Raw genomic sequence first — 14,658 nt, forward strand, 5'->3', positions numbered from 1 at the left:
GCCCCCGAAAACATGCCACTAATATACATCCTGCATTCGCTTTGACGGTGACAGGATTGACACGACGCTTCGGCTTTAGGTAATACTAAAATCAAAACCCAAGAAATAGGGAATATACCCAGAAAAGATTTGAACGCTCCCCACGCTAAAATTTTTCAAAATCTCCGCCGGGGAATCATCAAGTATACAAACAGAGAGCGAACTCGCGTTTCATCGTTGCCCTCCACTCCAATTCGTGTCAAAGGGCGCCATATTTGCTGTAAGAGGCTGCGCATAGGAGAATGCCTCGAACACCTCGGGCGTGATCTCGTACGAGCCTGGGTCATCTACCGTCATCACGGCGTGGGGCATACCGCCGAGGAGGTGTGTTGGGGGCATCTGCGGTACGTCACTCATCTGGGAGAGATTAAAGTTGCTGACAGGTTGTTGGAAGGTGAAGCCCGGTAGCAAGGAGGTTGATGGATTTGGCGCCGGCGTCCCCTGTGCGCTCAATGTTGCTCTGCTCTGTTGGCGTTGGTGGTGAATACCTGGCGAGACGTGGCGTGACGGATTGCTGCTCGCCGGGGATTGACTTGCGTGGGGTGGATGGGAGGGTTGGGTATAAGTTTGAGGGTTTTCGGGCTGGGATCCCGTGGGAATGTTGATGTCAATTTGGAGTTTCTGGAGCTCTTGATAGACGAGGTTGAGGGCTGTCGTGATGACTGGGTTAGACAGCTTGACTCGTTCTAGGGCGAGGATGCAGAATTTGAGCTTGTCTAGGGTTCCTGGTGCGGCATATTTCAAGGCCTGAATTTCGAGGAGGAAGATCGAGGCTGCCGTGTAAATGCTGTATGCGAGGGAGAGCACGACGTGGTTGTCGCCAAAGGTACGGCGGTAAAGGTCATATAGTGATAGGATAGTCGTGGCCGATGCCATACACTGGACGAGATGGCTCTTGTCATATGCATCTTGCCGTGCCTTCAATAAACCGCGAGAGCAGAGGATGGGACGGTGGAGCAAAATATTCACGGTATGATACAAACAGCTGGCATCTGATTAGCAAGAAAAAATACACGAGTGCTAGCATTAAATGTAAGACATACTTCAGAGTCATGATATGACTTGGTGGGGAGTACGGTGGTAGGTCTGTTGCTACGAGCCTCAAATAGTCAGGGAGCTCATCCCACCACTCGCCTAGGTTTTTGGCTTGTTCTTGAACACAGTCGAAGAACTCGGCCTCGGTGCTCTGACGCATCGGATCATAAATATGAACCAGGATCTGGTTCAGGATCTCGGCAAGCCCGCACATCTGAATGAAGCAAGTGGTTGAGTGGGCCTGTGTGGGCGGGTAGTGTGCGCCATCCGGGAAGGTAACGCCGTGCGGAGTCCAAATCTCGATCTCGGATGTATCATCGACTGGAAGATTGTCAGCATTCATGATAGACGGCGTGGGCAAGAAGAACATACGGATCATGCGTGGCGGACTGACACGGGAGTGCTGCATAGTCGGCGCGCGGCCAAAGTATAGGGAAATAATCTTGTCCCAGAAATAACAACTCCAAAAGAGTCGGTTGCGAATCTCAATGTCTTCGTCGCTGAGGTGTGCCGATCCGGGATATTTCCGACTGTCGATCGATATCCCGAGATCGTCTAAAATGCGAAAGGCCATTCCGCTGTAGAGCCATGCCTGCGTACGGTTGCCACGGCCGCATTCCTGCGCACTGAGTAGCAACAGGACCTGTATCGTCGGGATACCTGCATATCCCGTTCTCAGCGAATCGAAAAGCCCCGTCACGGCCCGTTGGTAGAACAGTGCTCCACCCTCATAAGAGTCTAGGAGCGGACCGACTTGAGGCTCCGCTTTGCACCACCGCACAGAGTGAGACAGCACGGCGTTCATGAGGACATCAGAATAGTAAGGGCCATTGATCTTCATATCACCTGCAAGTGGGTTAGTAGATATAGACGCCAGGTCCACCGAGGCGAGACATACGCGTAAATGCAGGGCGATAGACGAAGTTGAACAATGGCTGAATCCAGCACCAATGGGAATCGAGGAGGTATTGGAAAGGTTCCTGCAGATCCGATCAGGTTGGGGTGGTACAAAGGTTCGAGCTGAGCACATCATACCGGCATCACAGCCATCTGTTCGAATGCCCGCTCCCGCCAGGCATTATTGACGAGTCGCTCCTTGCGAGCCTCTAGTTCCTGGGCGTATTGCGACGTCGACGCGGTCTCACTAGCCACTCCGCTCGGGAGCTGGAACAAACTGGTGGGACCGTGGAAAGAGATGCGACCGTCATTTTCGACATTCAAGCCATCAAATTCCCGAGCAAGATCCTGCGCGTCGTCGAGTTCCGTTTTAATTCGACGACCCGCACTCGAGCTGGACTCGGCCACCGACGCAGGAGAGCTACCCTTGCGAGCCTCTGCTTCGGTATGCCGACCACGCAGCTTCGACAGAGCATCTTCGAGCTGAGCAACCCTTGTTTCCAATTGCTTGGTATAAGACAAGGTTGGCGCCCTGTAAGTGGGGAGGGAAGGTATGTCAGCCACCGGTCGCAACTGGGATCCCGGACCACGCGAACTTACAAGCTATACACACACGTCTCACCCCTCGCCGCGCAGCGTGAACATGACGGGCTAGCTCCGTTGCACTTGACCTGTCAGACAGTCAGCTTCGGCTTATTGGCACATGGGCACACCCATCTCGGAATTTGCCCGATCGGTACCTTGCGCTTGCGACAAGCCTCGCAGGAGAAGGCACTTTTCCGGGGAAGTGCCGACTTAAAAGGCACGTCGGCCATCTCGGAAGAACCCTCTACCACCATCAGTAATCCACGGGGTAGTTTTCATCCCCCATTGAAGATTCAGTTCAGGTAGAAGAAGAGGAAAGGAGGAAATTTTGGCCCCATGAACGTGGGGCTTTGATCGCGGGGAGGTCTATTAACCTTTTTTCTCTTTATTTTTTCCGTTCGGTGGACCACGTTTGGAGTCTTTATTTTGGGATCTTTTGGCTCTTTTGGGCGTCAGGTCTCAGCTGAGTGAGTTAGTCTTGACGGACCAGTGAGCTCGTCAAGCGTACAGTAGCCTCTGTACAGTACAGGGAGATCCGCTTGGGCAATCGCGACGACCGGCCAATTGTAGAGTATGCTCGGCGATGCTTCGGTCAAATGGCCGCATGCAGTCAAAGGTGAGATTCGTTGAATCCGCCGAATGGCTCTGATAGGATAGCGATTAAGTTGATTAGATGATTCGAGAACGAGATGCGGGTCCCGGTGGATCATCGGGCGATCTTCTGTCATGGGCACTCATGATGTAAGGTTGGGCGTGGGCCGATGTGGGATCCAATGTGGGAGGTGTGCCGAGTGAGAAGCTACTGAAGCTATTGAAGATATTGAAGATATTGAAGATATTGAAGATATTGAAGATATTGAAGATATTGAAGATATTGAAGATATTGAAGATATTGAAGATATTGAAGATATTGAAGATATTTGAAGATATTGAAGATATTGAAGATATTGAAGATATTGAAGATATTGAAGATATTGAAGATATTGAAGATATTGAAGATATTGAAGATATTGAAGATATTGACGATATTGACGATATTGACGATATTGAAGATATTGACGATATTGACGATATCAAGAACTATGCAGGTATTGAAAATATTGACGATATCAAGAACTATGCAGGTATTGACACGTATGTCCACCGTATTACACAATCATTTCCTTCCCTTTTTGAACTTGCCCTTGCCCTTGCCCTTGTCCTTGCCGAACATCTTCGGAGCATCGCGCTCGTCCTTGCCCTTCTTCCACCCAATATTGCCCTCGTGACGCATCTTGGCGTCGTCTAGACGTTTCTTGTCCTTGTTGCTGAGCTTGGCCTTATCCTTCTTAACCTTACCCGCGTTGGGTCCGTTCAACTTCCTCCGCACCAATCTTGCGGGCTGCAAGCTTCTGCTGCTCCGTCTCAAACCATGTTCGCTTGGGTCGTGCCATGATCTCTGCGCCGTGCTTCATGATGTTTTCGGTCTTGTTGACCTGCATCTCGGCCTGCGACATTTGCTTCTCCGTCTTCTCTTCCTGTAGAACCTCTTGCACCTCGTCGGCAAGATCCTCTGCTTTCTGGGCCCATTCATCAGCCACCGCGGTCTCAACCACACGGCTGACAATCTTGGCGCCCTGGGCTTTGCCGGCCTTCACAGCGGCCTTGACAACCTTGCGATCCGGTTCAGCAGCGATCGTGCATGCACGACCGGAGCGACCGGCACGGGCCGTACGGCCAACACGATGCAGGTAGATCTCGTGGCTCTGTGGGGCCTCGTAGTTAATAACGGTCTCCACTCCCTTAATATCCAGACCACGTGAAGCAACATCTGTACATAGAAGGAAAGCGACCTTGCCGTCACGGAAGTTCTCCACACTTTTAATACGCTAGAGAGGGAAGTCAGTAAAAGGGCCCTCAACCGAAAATATTGCGAAGCATACCTGTTCTTGGCTCAAACTACCGTGCAACTCGGCAGCCTTCATGCCCAGTAGACCGAAAATAATGCGGACACGATGCGCTTCCTTCTTTTGGCGGAAGAAGATGATGACTCTTCCTGTGTAGATCTCCTTGCACAAGTAAAGGAGACAGCCGAGACGCTTATCCTCGCGACCAGGGCGCAGACGAACGAATTCTTGCGTCAGGGTAACGACAGTCTGCTTCTTGGCATCCACCATCAAACGCATCGGACGGTTCATACCAACACGAATAAGTTTGTCGACAGATTCTGTCATGGTGGCAGAGAAGAGCATAGTCTGGCGTGATTTGGGGATCGTCGTCAAAATCTCGTTCAACTCGTCCGCAAATCCATCCTCCAACATACGATCGGCTTCATCGAGAACTAGAATTTCGAGGGTATCAACGGTGAAACTGGGAGAGTTGCGCATGTGATCAATGAAACGACCGGGAGTAGCAATAATGACATCGGGGCGCTTCTTCAAAATGTTTTCCTGCTCTCGAAGGCTGAAACCACCGATCAGTTGACAGAATGTGACATCGGTGAATGTGGCAAGCTTCACGGCAACATTGTAACATTGCACCGCCAATTCACGAGTAGGCATCAGAATAGTCACACGACTCGTAGGAACCTTGCGAGGACGGAAGAGCAGACGCTCCAGAATAGGGACGATGAAAGCACCTGTCTTTCCTGAACCGGTGACGGCACTACCGACAATATCTTTGCCCAGAAGTGCCACGGGAATGGCCTTGCGCTGGATAGGAGTGGGGTCGGTAAATCCGACGGAGGCCAAGCCTCGCAGACAGGACGAGAAAGGTTGAAGTCTTGGAATGTGCTCTTCGCAGCGGCGGCTTTCTCATCGATCTTCTCTTCGGGAGCGAAGAAGGCTTTGCGCTTCTCTTGTTCCTCGGCATCAACCTCGCTCTCAACATCGGATTCGCGATCGGAGCCAATGTCATCCGGGTGACCAACGGGGGTCGCGACGGAATCGTTATCGGATGCGGCGTCATCATCATCTTCCTCCTCTTCCTCATCCGATCCTTCCTTCTCATCGTCTTCCGCCCCAGACTCGACTTCAGGACCTTCAGCATCACTCTCCTCTTCTGCGCCATCCACACCCATACCGAAACCATCCTCGGCCATCAGCTCATCGTCATCGAAATCAACTTCCATGCCGGCATCAGACTCGTCTTCAGCATCGGAAGCACTCTCTTCCTCCTTGGGCTGCTTCTTCTGCTTCTTCTGAGCAGCAGCATCTTTCTTTGCTTGTCTCCGCTCAATGATGTCGTCGATGTCAACAGCCTTCTTGTCGGAGTGGGGACCAGTCTGCTTGGGCTCGTCCATGCCCCAGCCATCAAAGCCTTCGGTGACGCCCTGGTTGGCCACACCAGCTACATCAAACTCGAAGTCGGGATTCAAGACACCGTCATCATCGGCAACACCAATTTTCTCATCATCTTCCTCCTCCTCAGACTCGACCTTGGCAACAGGCTCTGACTGGTCTTTCTTGTTCTTTCCATTTTTGACTTGCTGTTTTTGCTTCTTGTTTTTGCCTTCGGTGGTTTCGACGTCGCGCTTGCGCTTTTTCGTATCGGCAGATTTCGCAGTTTCATCTTCCTTCTCGAACTCGTTCTGATCCTCGTCGTCGTCAAACCGGGGAACGTCCTCCTCGTCGGACAGCGTCAGAACAAAGTCGTCGTCCTTAGCGGCGCTCCGCTTGTTGCTGGGTGCCATTGTGAAGGCAGCGATTCGAACCGGATTCAACTCAGGCTCCAAGGAAGCCTTCACGACTTCACAAAAAATTGAAAAGTAGTGGAGTCCTTAGTCTCTTCGCCGCAAGAAAGAAATCAACAGCAGAAAAAAAAAAGGTTCCCCGGGCGGTGAGCAGAGACTTGGATGACTAAGGTCAGAGCCGCCCCAGTCAGCTTGGGACGGTCCCGCTTTAGTTCCCTACCGAGAAGTTACTCTAGATGAAATTGCCCTTACAATTCATTTCTGGTCAGCTTTCTATAGATTGGTTGTTGTTTTCCTAGCTTATTCCAGGGCATATGATGAGATAGCGAGTCGCACTAGGTCAGCATATAGTAAATTTTCATCATCATCATCTTTTCCTTCAGGTCACTGCACGCAGTACCATCGAAGAAAGCCTCATGTTTGATATCGACAGCTCCCGTAAACATGTTCTCCTACAGCTAATCTTGAAACAAATCGCAGTCGCATTGGTACTCCCAGAAAGGTCACAGGCTGTCATCGCAGAGGTGTCACTAACGGGCGAGGGGCACGAATCCCCAAGCTGCCCCGTAAGATTTATCCTTGGGTCCATTGAAAGAACTCATAATTCTAGCCAATACTTTGGCATGGGTTCCTCTGAGAATGCCAGCTGCGGTCTCCAGCGTTTCATCCTCGTTCTTTTGAGCCGCTGCATAACTATGCCTCCCAGATATTCTCGAACGCTACAGCTGACTCCCATTGGTGGCAGCTCTGCGAACTCCAGACGCTCAATATCGGGCTTCTTTGGGCTTGTTGCGCCAAGCCGCTTCCGAATTATAATTGTCTGAATGCGGCCACATTTTGCAGAGCCTCATTGACTTGGGTAACGCATTGTATCCTCGAGTTGATGTAGGGTAGTTTGAAAGGCCCCATTGATCCTGGAAAAGCTGAACTCGTCGATGGAAACACGGAGACAAAGTCCAGCTAAGTGCTCATAAAGCGGACTATTGACGATTGAACTGAAAAACCTTTAAAGATCGATTTGGCGCGATTGATATCCCACTCGGAGATGAACGACCCGACGGAGACAGGACCTTTACTTTAGAGAACAGATTGGCTTCCATTCAATATGCTGTTATTCTAATTGATCATATTGCTTTCGGGCGCAAGTTGTTGACCATGTAGAGGGGAGGGCAAAATACGGGTGAGAGCGTGGTATGCGTGCCCCAGCCCGCGGCGGTAAGCCTATTTCCTCACCTCGTCAACCCTTCCGCAGAATCGTATCAATTAGGGCATTTCGGGAACCATGTTGTCAATACTTCGGAAAGCCCGCTTAAAGGATAAGGAGATGCGTATTCTCATGCTGTACGAACAAGTAAGAGGCTGAAGAGTTCTCTGCTGACGGGAATCGCAGGGGTCTGGATAACGCGGGCAAAACGACCATCGTCAAGCGGATTATGAACGAGGATGTTACCACAGTGAGCCCAACCTTAGGGTTCATTATCAAGACAATTGATTTCATGGGGTAAGCGTTCCGATTGATTTACTTGATGGAGTTTTAACGCGGAACACAGCTATAAGCTCAACATCTGTGAGACGAATGACCCCTCCAGTTTGCGACGGGACTAACTGTATCAGGGGACGTGGGTGGCCAGAGAACACTGCGATCCTATTGGAAAAATTATTTCGAAAAAACCGATACGCTTGTGTGGGTGGTTGATGCAACAGATCGTCTACGCGTGGACGATTGCCGTGCGGAGCTGGCCGGTCTCCTCCTGGAAGAGGTGCGCTCCCACTTGAATTCAAATCTCGGGATCTCACTAATAACCACCAGCGGCTCATGGGAGCTAGTCTTCTAGTTTTCTTGAATAAGACGGATGTGGAACAATGCATGTCGGAGCAGGAAGTGCGCGAGGTCAGTACGCATCTTTTGACTTGTGCGAGCCTAAATCGCCGAAACCCCGAACTGACAAATGCCGTAGCGTCTGGGTTTGGATTTAATCAAAACCCACAAGTGGACGATTTTACCATGCAGTGCTATGACAGGAAAGAACCTTAATGAAGGGTTGGAATGGGTGGTACAAGATGCGAAAGACCGACTTTTCCTTTACTAGTCATGTTCGGTTCCCACAGTGGATGGACTCAGCTACTTGGCGCATCGGAGAAATGACTTGATGCCATATGCTCGCTGATATTCACCTAGTCCTCTGCAGTCACCATGGCAATATCATCTTCTATCTTTCGAATGAACTTCACGAGACTTCTTGGAAATATGAAGGTTGATCATTTCTACTACCAGCCCTGTTAGGCTGTCGGGTACACAAGGTCCGTGGGCTTTTGGGGTAAAGCATTTGGGCGGATTCGTTTGGGGCTAGTTACTGTTGGTAAGCTATTGGCAAGTTGCTGTCGTATAGCTTCGCAGGTGCAGGTTCTGTTGGGTTTCAGTATTCTTCGTATATGTCTTAGCTCTTCTGCGAGCTCCGGACGTCCATTCCGGTCGCGGGAAGCCGCATAATGTCCGAGAATGTACATTGCTCAGAACGAACATGTGCTTCCACTAAAGAATCAGTAGATGTTGAATTGATTCCAAAAGCGCTACCCAAGTGCATACCCAATTATTTACTAAGGCCGAAGTCTATTTCTTTTTGCTGAATTCTAGAAAAACAATTAAGAGATCATCAAATCCAACTCCGATACCTATTGCCGGCCCAGGTAGCATGCAAGGTACCAAGTGATAGATCACTTCCTTCACGGGAAATCAGTCTGGTATATGCAGTCTGTGGAACAGAGACACCCCGAGCTCTCGACGCCCCTTAAAACCCCCTAGAAGTGAAAATTCGTTATTGCGGCCAAACCCATGGATCCAGCATGGAAAGCCGAAAACCTGCGGGGCGGAACCTGGAAGCGATCCCGCTCCACCAATTTTGTAAACAAACATGCCATTCTGGCGAGGAAACTGCCGTATTACGCAAGTGTGTTGTAGCCTGGACTGCTAAAGTGTAAACTCGAGGGTAGTCTTATAGTCTGCTTCTGCAGAACTTTGATAGAGAAAAAACTCTTGGTGAAGTGAAGATCGGAGGAGCCAATGATCCATCCCCATTTAGTTTAAGCAGGGCGGAGAACACCTCAGCTCTTGAGTCCCCAACTTCCCACTTCTCCTCCAACCCACTCCCGTCCCTTCAGGAGCCTACATTCTCCCTGAAGAGCTTGCCTATTTGTGGCAACGTGCGACGGGATCATGGCGACTACAACAAACCCTGACGGGTCTGAAGACGTGAACGATTTCCTGCTGCGCATTCGAGAACTCGGTGAGCAGCGCGACAAGGAAGATCAAGAGCGCACCAAGAGACTGGAAGATGAGATCCTGCAGGGTCGCGCAGAAAGACAGGCCCGTCGAGCTGGTATATATGAACCCCTCCACTAGGCCCTTAATGTACCTGGGGTCTGTTTCGAGCTAGTCGTAATGACAGCCCCGCGCTACTATGGGATCCCCAACAAAACACCCCTCCATCGGATGGTATGCTAACACACTTGTTTGCAGAGCGAGCACGATCGATCGCCGGCTCACCATCCCTAAATCCCTCAAGGCTGAGTGTATCGTCCTCGGCCAGCCTTCCATCGAGCCTCCGGAGCATCTCGAGCCGACGGTGCAGACACAAGACCCTGAAACAGCGACTTCAGAATCGACCTATACTCTCAGAAGTGATGAGAGACGTGGTTCGGTGCAAGATTCGGGAATGGAGTCTCCACGAGCGATGCCCACCTTGCAGCGAAGTCGAACGGGGACCTTGTCGTGGCAGCAACGCCCGTCATCTCGGGATTCGCGTGATTTTGGTAACAGATCGCCTGGTTCCACATCACCCACTCGATCCAGTCAATTGCGAAATGCATCACCACACTCAGATGAGAACTTGCCGTCGCGAGCCCAGATTACGAACTCGCTTGGATCGAAAGATCCATCCTGGTTTCGCCAGACCCCAGACCGAGGACTGGGCTCGCCAGCACTCCGGAAGCTAGAGGACCGGCGAGGTAGTCAGGTAGAGTTGGGTATGAGCCGTCAATTGCCAGGAATGAGCCGCGAGTCGACAGTGGAACCAGAAAAAGCGGACGTTGCAGAGGAAATACCTTTGTCGCCGCCGCGGACGGCTTCCACGATTGGCGAGAGCAGCAGCAAACGATACTCAAGTGTGTCTTCAGCCTCCCCGCCAGGTGAACTAGATTCGCCGCCAACTTTAACGGACGCCCCAAAACTTGATCCGACCCTCACCGAGCCCCTCTCAGTCGAATCGGTACCTACTCCACCACCACAACGACGAATGTCTCCGGATCGGGCTCGCTCGACGTCCCCCACGAAGGGTCTCGGTGGATTTGTGCAAAGTGCTATGATGAGGCGATCAGACAGTGTCTCCAAACGATGGAGCGCTCAACTCCCACAGGGACTAAGCAGGTCCAACTCCATCATTAGCCACCGTAATAGTGTTGCGGCCCCCAGCCTGACCGGGAGTATTGGTGATTTAGCTCCTACCACTTCTGCCTTGCAGTTGAACCGGGACACTTCGCAGCTACCTACTCAGCGTCCTGGGTCGAGCTACGGCGAGACAACAGTTCACCCTTCGGAGTCCATTGATAGACCCATGACACCCACGGGGAATACCAGTACCTTCCGCTCTGAGGGCAGCCCGAGCAGATCGGTCCGTTATGGTCACTCCAGGACTGCGAGCACAGCCACTGTCGACAGTCAAAGCGGAGAAACATCGAGCCCGTTCACCTCGAGAACAATGGATCCTAGACGTTGGAGCCCGAACAAGGCCAGTTGGCTGGAGAGCGCTCTGAATCGACCCAATCCCGAGACTCCACGACAGGCAACGCCCCAACAGCCTGCCTGGGTCAGAGAACGTCAGTCGAGGGGTAGTGTTGATATGGGACGGGTGAGGAATTTCAAGGAAGTCACCCCGGCTGGGTTGATGCGAACGCCCCCACCAGGCGGTCATTTCAAGAAGCCTAGTCTTTCTGCTGCCCCCTCAGTATTTGACACTCCCAACGCTGGCAAGACCAAGGAGGCTGTCGTAGATTTCCCATTTCCTACTGTGGAAACTGGAAAACCGCCCACGACGAAGCTTGAAGCAGCCGAGGACAAGCCAACCGAAGGGCTCTCCGAGGAGTGTTCCGAAGAGATACCCGAAGAAAAGCCCGAGACGAATCCTGAGCCTGTTTCTGAACAAGTGGAGGAAGAGACGAAGCCCATTTCTCCAATTGTACCAGAGTCTGAGCCCCCAGAGTCAGAGGCGGAGCCTGTGAAGCTCTCAACCCCAGAACCGACTCGGAAGCTGCCACCTCTCAATCTGAGCCCGAAGCCAAATTTCTCACTCCCTTCTCGAGCACTTTTATCGCCAAAGCCCAAGCAACAATCTCCGGTTGTTGATTTCAGAGCAAATTTGCGAAAGCGAGAAGTCGTGAAGGATAGCGGACCGGAAAAGGAGCCTGAATTCAAGAATGTCTTTGGCAAGCTCAAGAAGACCGAAACTCGCAACTACCAGGCACCGGACGAACTCAAGGGTAATATCCTACGGGGCAAGGCTGCTTTGAATATCACCGGAGGTCCTAAGAAGACCGAACGAGTTGATGAATTTAGACACAGTCTCGTGATGACGAAAGAGGCGATGAAGGCTGGAGGAGGCTCAATCAGGCGAAACACCATCGAGGATAAAGAGGTCCCGACTGAAGTGATTCCAGAAGCTATTGCGAAGCGTCACACCATGACCAAGTCGAGTAGCTTCAAGCGCACGAGTACCGATGAGCCAATGTCTCCCGCCACCAAAGATGCTGGCTCCACTCCAACGTCGCCAAATAAGCTGGCTAGCCCTGCGCGCACTTTTGGAGGCGCCATCGACATGGAGGCGCCTCGAGGACTCTCTCCAACTTTCAGTGAGCCTAAGGCGGCGGTTAGGGATTCGCTTTCTAGCCCGATTCTGAGCCCAAGTCAAGATGAACCTTCCAATGATATAGTGGAGACCATTGAACCGACCATGGAGAAGGAACGAAAGGGCTCCACCGAGTCGGCGAGCTCGATGCGTGGCTTGCCATCTGCTAGGATAGCCGCTGCAGCTGCGGCTGCGAGGGCTGCTTCTCCGGTCATGTCCATGTCTGGACAAGGAAAACTTGCAGGCCGAATCAACCCTGCTTTAGTAGGCTTGCTGTCACGCGGTCCCCTGCCAGCTGAAGGACCCAAGAAAGAGGTTGTCGTCTCTTCCCTTGAAGGAAACGACCCTTCATCACCCGCGGCGCCTCTGACCCACATTACGAAAGGTCGCGCCAGAGGTCCCAAGAGACGGTTGCCCAAGGGAGATGCTTCTACCGCAGTCTCATCTGTTCAGGATACCGAGGTTGGTGCTATTTCGTCTCCTGAATTCAGCCCCCAGACAAGCCCCGAGCCTGTGATTCCTTCGGAAACCCAGTCGGAGAGTGTGTCAAGGGAAAGCTTGGTCATCGATACTGAACCCGCTCAAATAGAGAGCCCCGTTGCCAAGCCCCTTCCGCCAGTAAACACCACAACCACTTTTCAGGATGTGCTCAACAGCGGACTACAGAGGCTGAGGAGTATCTCGCCGATCTCCTCGAGCTTTCCGAAAGACTCCAGTACTCGTTCCTCCGAAGACAGTGTGAGCCGTGATATCGAATCACCGCGACCCGACAGCCCATCGACCAGACCTCCCGTTCCGCCAAAGCCCAGTCCCTCACCTTCCCATTCGCCATCTCCTGCACCCCGAAATCAATGGAGCCAGCAATCGCGGTACGCTTCAGCCTCGCCATCTCCTCTCAGAACGAGCTTCCGAGAGAACGTTCCGGGTGTAATGGTTGCAACCTCATCTCCCCAAGACAAGAGACTTCCTTCTCCGCCGGAATCTTCCAAGCAGCTTAAGTATTCCCTGGGCAAGCCTGCTGACCACAGACTGTCGCGAAAGATGTCTGCTCCGTCACTTGTTGCACAAGCAGCAGATGCTCGAGAGGTGATTGGGAACTTCTTCAAAACATTCCCTAGCTCCCGGGATCGCATGGACATTGATCCGCAATTGATGCTCACTACGCAAGCTGATGCTGCAAAGATCCGAACCTTGAAGCGTCAGATCTGGGAATTCACTGGTGATGGCAAGCGGCAGGAGGTGCCCGTCAACCAGGAGTACGTTCTGTACGAGGGCAGCATGTACCTTTGCGTGCATTTATTTGAGGCGCACAACAGCAATCATTCTGAGGTATACCTTTGGTGCGGTGACGATGTCTCTGAGGCTGCTCTAGACGATGCGCAGTTGTTCGCTCGCAAGGTTGCCCGAGAGAATGGCTGCAAACTAGAGCTCATCAGGCAAGGAAAGGAGCCGGTGCGGTTCATTCAAGCTCTCGGTGGCATCATCATCACTCGTCGCGGACAAAACTCTCGCCATACCTCGTCGTCTCTATACATGCTTTGCGGACGAAAGCATCTGGGCCAGATGGCCTTTGATGAAGTTGACTACTCATTGCGAAACCTTTGCTCCGGCTTCCCCTTCGTCATCTCCGCTCCTTTCGGCAAGCTCTACTTGTGGAAAGGTAAAGGCAGCGGTCCTGAAGAGACTGGCGCAGCTCGCCTGATCAGCATGGACCTAGGCCTAACGGGCGAGTTTGAGGAAGTCGACGAGGGTCAAGAACCCGACTGCTTTTTTGATGACTTTGCGGGATCCAATGAAACAAATCCGCTGATGACACCAGAGTACTGGAAATTGAAGTCGAAGTATGACCACTATCGTACTCGGCTTCTTCGCATTGATCACCAACTCGGCCAGCCAACCCGTTTTTGGGGCATGCGCCGTCCCGGCTCAGGCTCACCAGTCGTCCGACCGAACGACTGTGTGCAGGAAATCGAGCCGTTCTGTTTCAAGGATCTCACTGAACGTGACGTCTTTGTACTTGATACATTCTTTGAGATCTACGTGTAAGTCCTCTCAAACCATTTCACTGTAAATCTGCCTAACATTTTATCGCAGCATCGTCGGCGATCACACCTCACAAAAGTCAGCCGAGTTTGCATCGGCCGTGGTGTTCGCACATGAGTATGGCATTCTAGCAGCTTCACTTCAGGACCGACCCTTTATCCCGAAGAGCTTTGTCGCACTAGGCGGCGTTCCAGATCGGTGTCAAAGTGCATTCCGCAAATGGGACCGGCGATCGATTCACGCGCCCTGCGTGTTCCCTCTTGACGTGGCGATCGAAGCAATTCGCTCGCAGGAGCGCGGAGAATAGTTTTCTTGTCTTGTGTTTCTTGCATTTCCCCCTTTTTCTCTGTGCATATTTTCGGGTTGTAAAGAGAGCATTCGCGGGAGGAGTCTTCTGTACATTGGTGTACTGTCCCCAAGAGGAGCATGGTGGGAGCATCTGGCATGTACATCTAACGCTTGAGATATTTTTTTTTTTCGTTTTATTTTTTT

General features: G+C 51.8%; 4 protein-coding genes across 4 annotated transcripts; 2 read left to right on the top strand and 2 right to left on the bottom strand.

The window, feature by feature from the left end:
* Positions 1–210: 210 nt before the first annotated feature.
* Positions 211–2,810, bottom strand: N7477_002369 (putative C6 transcription factor; the record flags this gene model as incomplete). Its single annotated transcript, XM_056964032.1, has 7 exons — positions 211–1,024; positions 1,083–1,395; positions 1,447–1,920; positions 1,973–2,054; positions 2,110–2,503; positions 2,572–2,642; positions 2,712–2,810. 7 exons carry the CDS (start codon positions 2,808–2,810, stop codon positions 211–213), a joined length of 2,247 nt encoding a protein of 748 aa, XP_056823985.1.
* A 902-nt stretch (positions 2,811–3,712) lies between these two features.
* drs1 (putative ATP-dependent RNA helicase DRS1) lies at positions 3,713–6,226 on the bottom strand (the record flags this gene model as incomplete). The annotated part of the gene is made up of 4 exons (XM_056964033.1): positions 3,713–3,889; positions 3,915–4,424; positions 4,479–5,246; positions 5,297–6,226. 4 exons carry the CDS (start codon positions 6,224–6,226, stop codon positions 3,713–3,715), a joined length of 2,385 nt encoding a protein of 794 aa, XP_056823986.1.
* A 1,282-nt stretch (positions 6,227–7,508) lies between these two features.
* On the top strand, positions 7,509–8,261 carry N7477_002371 (uncharacterized protein; the record flags this gene model as incomplete). The annotated part of the gene is made up of 6 exons (XM_056964034.1): positions 7,509–7,567; positions 7,617–7,727; positions 7,777–7,793; positions 7,841–7,986; positions 8,037–8,121; positions 8,185–8,261. The coding sequence occupies 6 exons, from the start codon at positions 7,509–7,511 to the stop codon at positions 8,259–8,261; spliced, it is 495 nt and encodes a 164-aa protein (XP_056823987.1).
* A 1,179-nt stretch (positions 8,262–9,440) lies between these two features.
* N7477_002372 (putative gelsolin repeat protein) lies at positions 9,441–14,473 on the top strand (the record flags this gene model as incomplete). The annotated part of the gene is made up of 3 exons (XM_056964035.1): positions 9,441–9,603; positions 9,746–14,165; positions 14,218–14,473. 3 exons carry the CDS (start codon positions 9,441–9,443, stop codon positions 14,471–14,473), a joined length of 4,839 nt encoding a protein of 1,612 aa, XP_056823988.1.
* Between the last annotated feature and the right edge of the window lie 185 nt (positions 14,474–14,658).

The sequence above is a fragment of the Penicillium maclennaniae genome (assembly GCF_028827695.1).
Source record: "Penicillium maclennaniae strain IBT 15551 chromosome Unknown utg000003l:1.0-5670915.0:1.0-5674809.0, whole genome shotgun sequence".
NCBI classification, from domain to species: Eukaryota; Fungi; Ascomycota; class Eurotiomycetes; order Eurotiales; family Aspergillaceae; genus Penicillium; species Penicillium maclennaniae.